This window comes from Sapajus apella, unplaced genomic scaffold, assembly GCF_009761245.1.
Source record: "Sapajus apella isolate SASKATOON/1434 unplaced genomic scaffold, GSC_monkey_1.0 scaffold48, whole genome shotgun sequence".
NCBI classification, from domain to species: domain Eukaryota; kingdom Metazoa; phylum Chordata; class Mammalia; order Primates; family Cebidae; genus Sapajus; species Sapajus apella.
Window position 1 is genome coordinate 2,745,233 of NW_022436988.1, and position 11,982 is coordinate 2,757,214.

At 53.8% G+C, this 11,982-nt stretch overlaps 1 protein-coding gene across 3 annotated transcripts in view; it reads right to left on the bottom strand.

Moving 5' to 3' along the window:
• Positions 1-11,982, bottom strand: part of RNF213 (ring finger protein 213) — a 117,441-nt gene that overhangs the window by 82,234 nt on the left and 23,225 nt on the right. For all 3 annotated transcript variants that reach the window (XM_032241418.1, XM_032241417.1, XM_032241419.1), the window contains 8 exons: positions 9,335-9,883; positions 8,970-9,077; positions 7,852-8,027; positions 6,763-6,921; positions 5,619-5,824; positions 4,731-5,014; positions 3,960-4,216; positions 972-1,169 (listed from right to left, as the gene is read on the bottom strand). In XM_032241418.1, the coding sequence (XP_032097309.1) occupies positions 972-1,169; positions 3,960-4,216; positions 4,731-5,014; positions 5,619-5,824; positions 6,763-6,921; positions 7,852-8,027; positions 8,970-9,077; positions 9,335-9,883 (1,937 nt within the window). The remainder of the gene's footprint in view (positions 1-971; positions 1,170-3,959; positions 4,217-4,730; positions 5,015-5,618; positions 5,825-6,762; positions 6,922-7,851; positions 8,028-8,969; positions 9,078-9,334; positions 9,884-11,982) is intronic.

The following is an 11,982-nucleotide window of genomic DNA, read 5'->3' on the forward strand; positions in this document are numbered from 1 at the left end:
TTGTTCACAAAGTATACCGTTAAGAGGAATAAGCAGATTGTAAGCCAAAATAAAAACATGTCATTTGTAGCTGTGTACATAAAACATCCACGAATCCAAATCTGGAAAAAATCAAAAACATGTATGCTGCCATGCTAACTACGGCTATCTCTGGGGTTACAGGTCATTTTTGTATTCTTTTGTTTTTTACTTTATTTTTTTTAGACTGAGTCTCACTCTGTCGCCAGGCTGGAGTGTAGTGGCGTGATCTCGGCTCACTGCAACCTCCGCCTCCCGGATTTAAGCAATTCTCCTGCCTCAGCCTCCAGAGTAGCTGGGACTGCAGGCGCATGCCACCACACCCAGGTAATTTTTTGTATTTTTATTATTTTCAGTCAAGACAATGTTTTACCATGTTAACCAGGATGGTCTCGATCTCCTGACCTTGTGATCCACCCGCCTTGGCCTCCCAAAGCGCTGGGATTACAGGCATGAGCCACCGTACCCAGCACATTTTGTATCCTTGATGATAGTTTTGTTTTTTTTTTGAGACAGAGTCTCACTCTGTCACCCAGGCTGGAGTGCGATGGCACAATCCCAGCACACTGCAACCTCCATCTCCCAGGTTCAAGGGATTCTCCCGCCCCAGCCTCCTGAGTAGCTGGGGTTATAGGCGCGTGCCACCATGCCCGGCTAAATTTTTTTTTTTAGTAGAGATGGGGTTTCACCATGTTGGCCAGCCTGGTCTCGAACTCCTGACCGCAGGTGATCCAGCCGCCTTGGTCTCCCAAAGTGCTGGAATTATAGGCGTAAACCACTGGGCCCAGCCTATTCTTGATAGTTTTGATGTCTTAAAATGTTAGAAGAGCATGTGTTAGCTCTGTCATTAGAATGAGGGATGGATTCACTGCAGAGCCCGCCGGGACTCCAGGCACACAGCAAGGGGTCATTCTTCCCAGATTCACGTGGGTAAGTACAACTCTACCACTTACGGGGCTAGCATTTGCTCCCGCCACTGTGAGAAGGGGATTCCTTCCAGGGCAGCCCAGGTGTCCTCAGGCTGGCTCCAGGGGTCCTTGGGCCGTGGTGCCGGCTCCTTACAGCAGTGTAGGACAGGCAGGGCGCCCATCCAGAGGCACAGCCTTCTGTCTACGCACCTCAGGCACAGTTTCATCAGGCACTCACGCCACCTGGAAGGGAATAAAGATCCCGAAGTGAGCTGTCGGCCAGGGGGTTGTCTCCCTGGGGGTCTGACGTCCCAACGGGAAGCAATCACCACACACACAGAGCAGGAGGAGCACCCCAACGCGCCTGAGCAGAGTAACCAGCACAGGGCACATGGCTTCCCTCAGCCCCAGCCAAGCCCTCACTGAATCCCCGCAACAAACTCCCAGGGCAGGGGAGGAATCTCAGGTGCAGGGGTCCTGGCTAAGCAGTCAACACAGGGTCCTGCCATTCAGGGCTGGGATCTGAACGCAGGCCATCTGGCAACGGTAAATCTAAATAGAAAGCAGCTTGTAAAAAACATTTTTATTGCTTAGAGACAGGGTCTCGCTGTCATCGAGACAGTGCTGTGGTGTGATCGCGGATCACTGCAACCTTGAACGCTTGGGCTCGGGAGGCCCTCCTGCGGTGGTGCCCCTATAATGCCAGCATGCGAGCTCTGCCTCTCCAGGGCTGAAATTACAGGTGCACCACCACACCCAGCTCAATTTTTTGTTTTTGAGACTGAGTCTCGCTCTGTCACCCAGGCTGGAGTGCAATTGCGCGATCTCGGCTCATTGCAACCTCTGCCTCCAGGGTTCAAGCGATTCTCCTGTCTCAGCCTCCCGGGTAAGTGGGACTACAGGTGCATACCACCACGCCTGGTTAACTCTTTGTATGTTTAGTAGAGATGAGGTTTCACCATGCAGGCCGGAGAAATTTCGTATTTTAATTTTTGTTTCCCAGGCTGATCCCAACCTCCTGGTCCCAAGCAATCCTCTCGCCTCAGCCTCCCAAAGCGCTGGGATTACAGGTGTGAGCCACTGTGCCTGGACAAAACAACTTTTTTTTTTTTTTTGAGATGGAGTCTTGCTCTGTCGTCCAGGCTGGGGTGCAGTGACAAAATCTCGGCTCACTGCAGCTTCTGCCTCCCGAGTAGCTGGGACTACAGGCGCGCACCAACACACCCCGCTAATTTGTGTATTTTTAGTAGAGGCAGGGTTTCACCATGTTGGCCAGGATGGTCTTGATCTCCTGACCTTGTGATCTGCTCGCCCTGGCCTCCCAAAGGTGTGAGCCACCACCACACCCACCCCAAGACAACTTTTTAAATGTAAGGGGTGAGCCTATACAGAACACCTGTGAATCTCCCACAGTCAAAATATATTCACGAGTCTTTATATTTGAAACCCTGGAACTAACTTTGTACACTGCCTTGCCGCCATTCCTCCTCTGTCAAAATGTGCACTGTATAGTCGGGTGTTTTATATTTGTAAAACCAGGCCAGGCACCGTAGCTCCTGCCTATAATCCCAGCACCGTGGGAGGTCAAGGCGGGCGGATCACTTCAGCTCAGGAGTCAAGACCGCCGTGGCAACACGGCGAAACCCCGTCCCTACAATAAATACAAAAACTAGCTGGAAGTGGTGGTATGCCTCTGTAGTCCTGGCTACTCAGGAGGCTGCAGTGAGAGAACCACCTGAGCCCGGGAGGGTGAGGCTGCAGTGAGCCGTGATTGCTCCACTGCACTCCAGCCTGGGGGCACAGAGTAAGACCCTATCTTAAAACAACAAATAAATAAATGTGTAAAACCAAGAGGTAGATGTCATGATAACACGTGCTGATCAGGAAAAGCTACCTAGTGTCATTCTTGAGTTCAAATCAAAGCATGTAGGCTGGGTGTGGTGGCTCACACCTGTAATCCCAGCACTTTGGGAGGCCAAGGTGGGCAGATCACAGGGTTAGGAGTTCGAGACCAGCCTGGCCAACATGGTGAAATCCCATCTCTACTAAAAATACAAAAATTAGCTGGGCATGGTGGCGCACACCTATAGTCCCAGCTTCTTGGGAGGCTGAGACAGAAGAGTTGTTTAAATCCAAGAGGTGGAGGTTGCAGTGAGCTGAGATCACGCCACTGCACTCCAGCTTGGGTGACAGAGCAAGACTCTGTCTTAAAAAAATAAACAAACAAAAAATCAACACACGCAGAGCAAATGCTGGGAGACTGTGCCCATCAGAGCTCGCTGGGTTCTGAGCAGGTCTTCCCGCCCGGTCAAAGCCATTGCCTTCTCAGCACCAAACCTTTCATGCCCAGGACAGCACACCGTGTTTCCTGAACTGACACAGCACAGGCAGGGGCACGGACAGAACGTCACGGTGCTTCTGCAGATGTTCTTGAGCCGATGTGTTCAGGCCCGGCATCGCACCACGACCTCCTAAATACGCACACACGGAGTGTGTTCGTGATATGACACGAAGCTTTAAAAAGCAGGGTATTCAGACCCGGCGCGGTGGCTCACGCCTGCAATCCCAGCACTTAGGGAGGCCGAGGCAGGCAGATCACTTGAGGTCAGGAGTTCAAGACCAGCCTGGCCAAAACAGCAAAAACCCATCTCTACTAAGAATACAAAAATTAGTCGGGGGTGGTGGCGTGCGCCTGTAGTCCCTGCTGCTGAGGGGGCTGAAGCAGAACTGCCTGAACCTGAGAGGCGGAAGCAGCAGTGAGCCGAGATCGCGCCACTGCACTCCAGCCTGGGCCACAGAGTGAGACGCCGTCTGAACAACAACAACAGAAAAGGCAGGATATTCCAAGAAGACAGAATATCATAAAATTACAAATAAGACAGGAAGCTGCTGAAGTGAGCGCAGTGAGTAAAATCGGGGGCTTTATTTCTTCCCCGCCTGCTTTCAGCCAATCTAGTCAAGCACTTATTTTTGCAATCAGAGAAAATATTAAAATAGCTATAAAAACATTTTGACAAAAAATAAAAACGATACCCCTGAGCTGTCTCAAGGATGTGGCTTAGGTCATCATGAAGCTCAGCCGGCGAGCTGGCGTCTGAGGCCAGGAGGTGACACACGGTGTCCAGCTCGTCTTCTGGTAAGGAAAAATCCAATTTTTCCACGATAAAAAGGACAATCAGGCCCATTTTCAATTTGCTCCTCACTGGGCAGTCTCCAGGCAAATGGTCCCCACTTCTGTCCAGAAATGGTGCCATCTGCTTTTTCAGATAGTTCCACAGGTCTTCCTTCACCTGATGGTGGGAGGAAAGGAAGATGCATGAAGTCACCGGAGCTGTCCAGACCTGCCGCAGCACCACAGCGGAGCCCGCAGGCCCCATCCGTGCCCCCACCGCACCTGCAGGAGCCCGAGGAGCAGCCGTGGTGCAGCCAACACCCTGGCCTGAGGGCTCAGGCAGGGCCCCTGAGGCTCAGCAGGGCTCAGCTTCACCTCACAAACAGCTCCAGGCTGCACCGCCGTGTTGGGGGAGGTGCGGTGAGGGAGGGTCCCACGTTCCTCCCACTCCCTCTCCAAGGCCAGGGGAGGACTCAGGACAGGTGCTGGGGCAGGGCTCAGATTACACCCAGGAAAAGTAGGAAAAGGGGGATGGCAGAGAAATCCTGAGAGGCAGTGGCAGGATAAAAGGTCAGAAAGTTCCACACACTCCCATCTGCATCCTGGCCCAGAGTCAAGCAGTCATCTGGCCACTAGCAGGTCAGGTGAGGCCCCTGCCCAGAAGGCAGAGCAGCGGGTGGCAAGCCTGATACCTCTTTCTCCCCATACTGCAAAGCGGTCCACGGCTGTGGACCTCCTTCATAAATCATAGGCTCTCGCATGACAAAGTAAAACTGCTGGAACTGGGTGAAGAAGCTGTTCAGATTGATGGTGTCCCAGGCCTGCAGGATGCTGAAGATGCTGTCCAGCATGACCGCGGAGGCAATCTGCTTCCCCTTCACCACGTCCTTCTTCTTCCCGTTTGTGATGTGGTTCAGTAATTTCCAAAATTTCCCAGTAGGCCTCATACAAACTATGTCATCGTACTGATGCCAGTCTAAGAGGGACAGACAGAACAAGAGTGTACCTCAGACCATCAAATCCCTGCAGACCGGCCGGGCGCCGTGGCTCATGCCTGTGATTCCAGCACTTTGGGAGGCCGAGGCGGGTGGATCACCTGAGGTCAGGAGTTCGAGACCAGCCTGACCAACATGGTGAAAGCCCGTCTCTATGAAAAATAGAAAAATAAGCAAGGTGTCGTAGCAGGCTTCTGTAGTCCCAGCTACTCGGGAGGCTGTGGCAGGAGAATTGCTTGACCCTGGGAGGCAGAGGTCGCAGTGAGCAGAGATCACACCACTGCACTCCAGCCTGAACGGCAGAGCGAGACTCTGTCTCAAACAAAGAATCCTTTCCATGTTTCCTCCTGCAAGTGAGTGGGTAAGTCACAAGGAGCTCAAAAGAGAGGCCAACACGTCTTTAACCAACCAGAGACACTACCCAAAGTCAGTGCCACTGAACCTCATGGCTGGGGCGGGGCCTATGCAGAGCAAAGAGGACCTCACCCCAGGCAAAATCTGCGCTCTCCAGAGAGACGCGTCCAGTCCCACAGGCCTGGCACCTGCAGTCCAGAGGGGTGAGCAGAGCCTGCTGCCATGACTTACCTCCTGAGCCCGACAGAAGGGAAGATTTTACGTAGAGACAACGGTTGACGTACTCCCTGTCCTTCTGCGGGGCCTTGTAGATGAACTCGTACTCAGTAGAGCCCTCGTCCTTACAAATGACATACTTATAAGGAATATGTTTATCCAGGTGCTTCTTGGAAACGACAGCACTGCCTTCAACAAGAACGCCATCATGATGTAAGTCTCTGGGAATGAACAGGAAACAGTGGGTTACCCAACATTCCTATGCTGGAAATTTCAGTTCTTCTCAAACACAACATGGCATGCAAAGCTATAAACTGATGCTGACCAAGAGAAGGCTTCTAGAACAAGAAAAAAAAAACTATGGCAAGGCTAGGTTCAGTGGCCCATGCCTGAAATCCCAACACCATGGGAGGCTGAGAAGGGAGGACTGCTTGAGTCCAGGAGGTCAAGGCTGCATTGAGCTATGATCCCACCACTGCACTCCAGCCTGGGTGACAGAGCAAGACCCTGTCTCGGAAAAACAAAGCTGGGCACGGTGGCCCAGGAGATTGAGGCTGCAGTGAGTCATGATTGCACCATGTACTCCAGCCTGGGCAACAGAACAAGATCCCCTGTCTAAAAAGAAAGAAGAAATTTATAATAAAGAAAGAAAGAATACTTAAAGAAGAAAAAGTCCGTGATGAAATATGACACAGAAATGTATGGGCAGGAAGAGCTGTCTCAAATATTCATCTTCCAGAAGCTGAGGAGTGTCATCAACTTACTTGCTAAAAATTATTTAAAGGCTGGGTGCAGTGGCTCACACCTATAATCCCAGCACTTAGGGAGGCCGAGGCAGGTGGATCACCTGAGGTCAGGAGTTTGAGACCAACTTGGCCAAAATGGTGAAACTCCGTTTCTACTAAAAATATAAAAATTAGCCAGGCGTGGTGGCATGTGCCTGCAGTCCCAGCTACTCAGGAGGCTGAGGCAGGAAAATCGCTTGAACTTGGGAGGCGGAGGTTGCAGTGAGCCGAGATCGCACCGCTGCACTCCAGCCTGGGCGACAGGGTGAATCTATGTCTCAAAAAAGAAAAAGACTTTTTACAAATACATGTCACAGACTGGGCACCCTACACCTTCCCGGAGGGATTCCTTCCAAGCCTGCGGACACACTCACCTGGTGCAGTGCAGCTCACAGACATTCCTGTTCCATTCTGGCTCCCCAAGTTCTTTTCCCCCTCTGATGAAGACTTTATGGTGGTCAGAATTGAATGAGAAATGTTTAGAGATGATGGCGTGAAAGTACACAGTGACTCCTCCACCTGGGCTCAGCGTGCTGGTGGAAAGCCAAAACGGAAACCTGATTCCTGTGAGATCTGTTCACCCGCCATGTGCATCCAAGCACGTGCACACATACATAAACACACACACACGCATGCACATACGCACATGCACACACATGCATGTGCACACACACGTGCACACATGCACGCCCACACACGCACACATGCACGTGCATACATGCATGTCCACACATACATACACACACGCATGACCACGCATGGTCACACATGCACACATGCATGCACATGCACACGCTTGCATGTATGCACACATACATGGACACACGCATGCACGCACACATGTACATGCACACACATGTACACACACACACACTTGCACATACGCATGCACATACACGCACACAAATGCACATGTGCACACACCACATGCAGACATGCACGTGCATACAAATGCACATGTGCACATGTGCACACACACGCACACACACGTGCACATACACACATGCACACACAAATGCACACACGCAAATGCACACACACATGGTCCTTGTGTTCGTAATGTGCATTGTCACACCCTAACAAAAATGCAAGCATGTCCACGTCTCAGACACACTGCCCACTATGTGATCCTCTCTTCCCTGCCTCCAAAATGGAGGAAGAAGAGGTGGCCAGTCCCTGCCCATCTCTGAAGTGCTGGGAGGCACCAGCAGGCATCTGGGCCAGAATAGCCCCTCTCCTGGGTTCCCAAAGGCCCACGCTGACTCCAGGGCCCCACAGGCATTAGGAAGCATGGAACTGGCACAGGTGCCCAGTCGAGCCCACCTCCTATGCAGTTCCCTTTCCCCCAAAGTTGAACCTGCCAAAGCAGGTGACTGGAAGGGTAGCCTGGGTGTGCCCTGGGAGCTGAGCAAGGAGGGGTATGCCCGGGCTCTCAGGCAGGGTCTCCTGAGGGGCACCCCTACCTCGGCTTCACTTCCTGGACACCCGCTTTCTGGTTTTTTCGCTCCTCCTTTTTCCCGGCAACTGCACTTCTGCTCTTCCCCTCCTGCTTCTTGGGGTCTTCAGGCTCCCCTCGCTCATTTTTACCGACCTTTTCTCCAGCAGCAGTCTTCTCATCCTTGCTCTTGGTCTCCGCTTCCTGAAACAAGGAACCAGACCCTGACCTTCACGGCCAGCTTCCACATGTTCTTCCTTTTTTTTTTTTTTTTTGACACAGTCTTTTTTTTTTGTTGCCCAGACTGGAGTGCAGTGGTGCGATCTCAACTCACTGCAACCTCCACCTCCCAGACTCAATCGATTCTCCTGCCTCAGCCTCCCACGTAACTGGGATTACAGACACACGCCACTATGCCCGGGTAATTTTGTATTTTTAGTAGAGACAGGGTTTCACCATGTTGGCCAGGCTGGTCTCAAACTCCTGATCTCAGGCGATCCGCCCGCCTCAGCCTCCCAAAGTACTGGGATTATAGGCATGAGCCACTGCACCCAGCCCAGCCTCCACACAGACCCCTACCGCAGATGCTTCTCACAGCAAACAGAATGGCCATGACCCTTCCCTGCTCGGGAACTTCCAGTGCCGCTGGGGCACTTACCGCAGCCCCCAGGGGCCCCGCTCTCCATCCTCGTTGGTGGCTTCTTCTTTCCCAACTCCTCCTGAGGGCAGTGGCATCCCTGTTGCTTTGGGAGCAGGCCTGCCCCACACTACCCCAGGGCATCTGCACATGACCTTCGCATTGTCTGCGACACATCCCAGGCACCTCCATGGCTCACCCCTCACCACCTCCTCAGGGAGGCCTTACCTGGCCACGGAGGCCGTGGGAGTCACGTTCCCTCAGGGGCCACGTTCCCTGGGGTCCCACCCCAGTGCCCTTACCCCCCACCCCCACACCTTCTCACTGCCAAATTCAGTTTCCTGCCTCTCTCTCCTCTAGAATGTGAGCACCCTGAAAGCCAGGGCTTTGTCTGGATCATGGCTGTATCCCTGGCACTTAAATATCCACTGAATAATTAAATGAAAGATGGGCAGCTGTGGGCAGGACAAGGGCCTCCTGGAGCCGGCAGGCAGGAAGGAGACGCGGACCTGGCAGCGGGTTTCGGAAGCAGGAGTGGTTGCTGGCAGCTGTTTGGTCATCTGCGTCTTTCCAGCCCCTTCGACCGCATTGGCTGGCTCCGCTGCAGCATCACCTTCCTGAAAGACCCCAAATACCAGAGCCAAGGTGACAAAATGGGCCAGGGCGACTCCGACTCAATGGTTTCAGTCGTCTGCCACAAGCAGGGATGGGGTGGGCCGGCACCCTGGTGGAGGGGCAGCCATCCCACTCCCACCCAGGGAGCGGAGCCCAGAGGATGCCCTCCCTGGCAGAGAAGCGACACCAGCACCTCGCAGCAGAGCCCAGGTGCCAAGGGCTCGGTGCCACCCCCGGCCATCCCTCCTGGATGACTCACCCCAGAGGCTGGGGCCCCTGTCTGCCGCCTGGTGGTCTGCGGTTCTGTCCTGGGCTGAGAGCTGCCCACTTTGGACTCAGGCAACAGGAGCTCCTGGGTGGCATCTTCAGTCCCAGAATGGCCTTCACCAGCAGAGGTGGGGGGACTGGCCCCCTCCTTGGACAGGCCTCTGCCCCCAGAGGAGATGGAGATGCCCTGGTCCTCCCCTTCCATGTGCTCCTGAGGCTGGGGGCTGCTCTGAGCCCCGCCTCCTGTGGCCGCTCCTGCCTCTCCTGAAGCCTGAGCCTGCAGGGGGCTGTCACCAAGCTCGGTGGGCACATAGGAGCCATCGCCCTCCAGTGGCATGGTGCCTGTGCCTGGGGGCTGGCTGGGCTGGCCAGTCTGGCCACTCTGCTGGGCTTGGCTGTGGGGCAGGGCTGTGTCCTGAGTCCCCAAGTTTGAACACAAAGTCAGATGACAGGGGCTGGCAGGTGACGGGTGCAAGGAAGCCAGCTCTGAGGAAGCGAAGTCATTTAGATTATTTTTCTTCTTCCTTTTCTTCTTTTTGCTCTAAACAGAAAGAGAGACACTCACTTTACTTCTTAGACTTACTCTACCCCGTGTTCCCCCAGCTTTCTCTTCCATTTCTCAGCTACATCAAGCTTGGCTCGACCACAATACCTAGCATCTGTTAAATCTGCAAGTTCTTGGGAAGAATGAAATTAAGAAGCAAGAGTGGGGGGTGGGCAGGGTCAGGGGCAAGTGGCCTTGAAGCACTGGCCACACTTAGCACGGTCACGGCCAGGCTGAGACCTCGCACGGGCTCACTGCTTACTGAACACCCGCTGAGACGGATTTGTATTTTTTTTATTTTCATTTTTTGAGACAAGGTCTTCCTCTATCACCCAGACTGGGGTGCAGTGGTGCGATCACGGCTCACTGCAGCCTCGACCTCCTGGGCTCAAGTGATCCTCCCACCTCAGCCTCCCGAGAAGCTGAGACTACAGGTGAGCACCACTGTACCCAGCTAATTTTTTGTTTGTTTTTGGGAGAAACGGGCTTCCATCATGTTACCCAAGCTGAGTTTGAACTCTTGGGCTCAAGTGATCTGCCCACCTCGGCCTTCCAAAGTCCTGGGATTACAGGCATTAACCACCATGCCCAGCTGGTTTTTAAAAAGTGTTTTGTAAAGACAGAGTCTCACTATGTTGCTCAGGCTGGTCTCCAACTCCTAGGCGCAAGCAATCCTCCCATCTTGGCCTCCCAAAGTGCGGGATTACAGGCGTGAGCCACCGTGCCCAGCCTGGTTTTGAGCATTAGAAAGCACACACAGGCTTTCCACGTTTTACGCACCTCTATGAAAAGATTTCGTACACGAAAAATTTGAAATGAGAAGGATGAGACTGAAAACTGAGCAGAAGCTCACCCCGCGCCCTCAGCAGGCACAGCCAGGCTCGAAGGCACATCCAGGTTCAAGGGCACGATCCCCACCTTAGAAACCAGGACCGCAGCTGGTGGGAAGAGGCTGCCGGGACCCTGGGACCCCCACAGGGATCGGGCCCCTGCCTCCCAGGGGACAGTGCTCAGGGTGCGTGCTGATCGGGTCACCTCAGGAAACTGATTTGCAGATCCCCTGAAACCTGGTGGTGTGTGACGAGGCCCCGAACCGCCAGGCAGCAGGTGTGAGCCTTCACCCCCATACCCAGGAAGACCTGCACACACAGAGGTGCAGCCCTCCCAGGGGCTAACCCAGCCTCTCCTCAGCAACTGGCATCGAGGGGACGAGGAAGCACCACAGGGTCCCATCGCTGCCACTTCACGAGCCCCTCGGCTGACAGACAGTCCCTGTGTGGCCCCAGGAGGAGGCTGCAGGACACCCGCCTGGGCGCTTAGAGGCTGCAGCCGGACAGGAGGCCAGGCTGACACTGCAAGCCCTTCACTATCACACATGGCCACGCTTCCTTCCAGAACCCGGGGCAGAAATTCCGATTTTCTCCACCTTTTTAAATTCAGAGGAAACCCAAGCTCTGAGTTCACAAAGCACAGGAAGCCCCCAGCCCCCAGCCCCCATCCCCCCATCTCCTGACCCATAACATCTCCCCAGGCCACAGCTCGGCTCCAGCTGCTCAGCCTGGTCCCTGACGCTGGCCCCAGGCCACCAACCCACCACACGGCTGAGGGCACCTCGTCCCAGACCTGGGAGCAAGCAGCACCTTGAAATGGCACATTGATGCATTTGGGTGCGGTCAGGGGAGACGCACTCCCAGCACAGGCTGACTCTAAAACAGGGCTTCCCCGAGATCTCGCCGCTGCACTCCAGCCTGGGCAAGAGTGAGGCTCCATCTCAAAAAAAATTAAAATTGACCAGGTGAGGTGGCTCACTCCTGTAATCCCAGCACTTTGAGGGGCCGAGGCAGGTGGATCACTGGAGGTCAGGAGTTCAAGACCAGCTTGGCCAACATGGTGAAATCCCCCATTTCTACTAAAAATACAAAAAATTTGCGGGGTGTGGTGATGAGCACCTGTAATGTCAGCTGCTCGGGAGGCTGAGGCAGGAGAATCACTTGAACCTGAGAGGCGGAGGTTGCAGTGAGCCGAGATCGCACCACTGCACTCCAGCCTGGGCAACAGAGTAAGACTCTGTCTCTAAAAAAAAAAAAAAAAAAAAA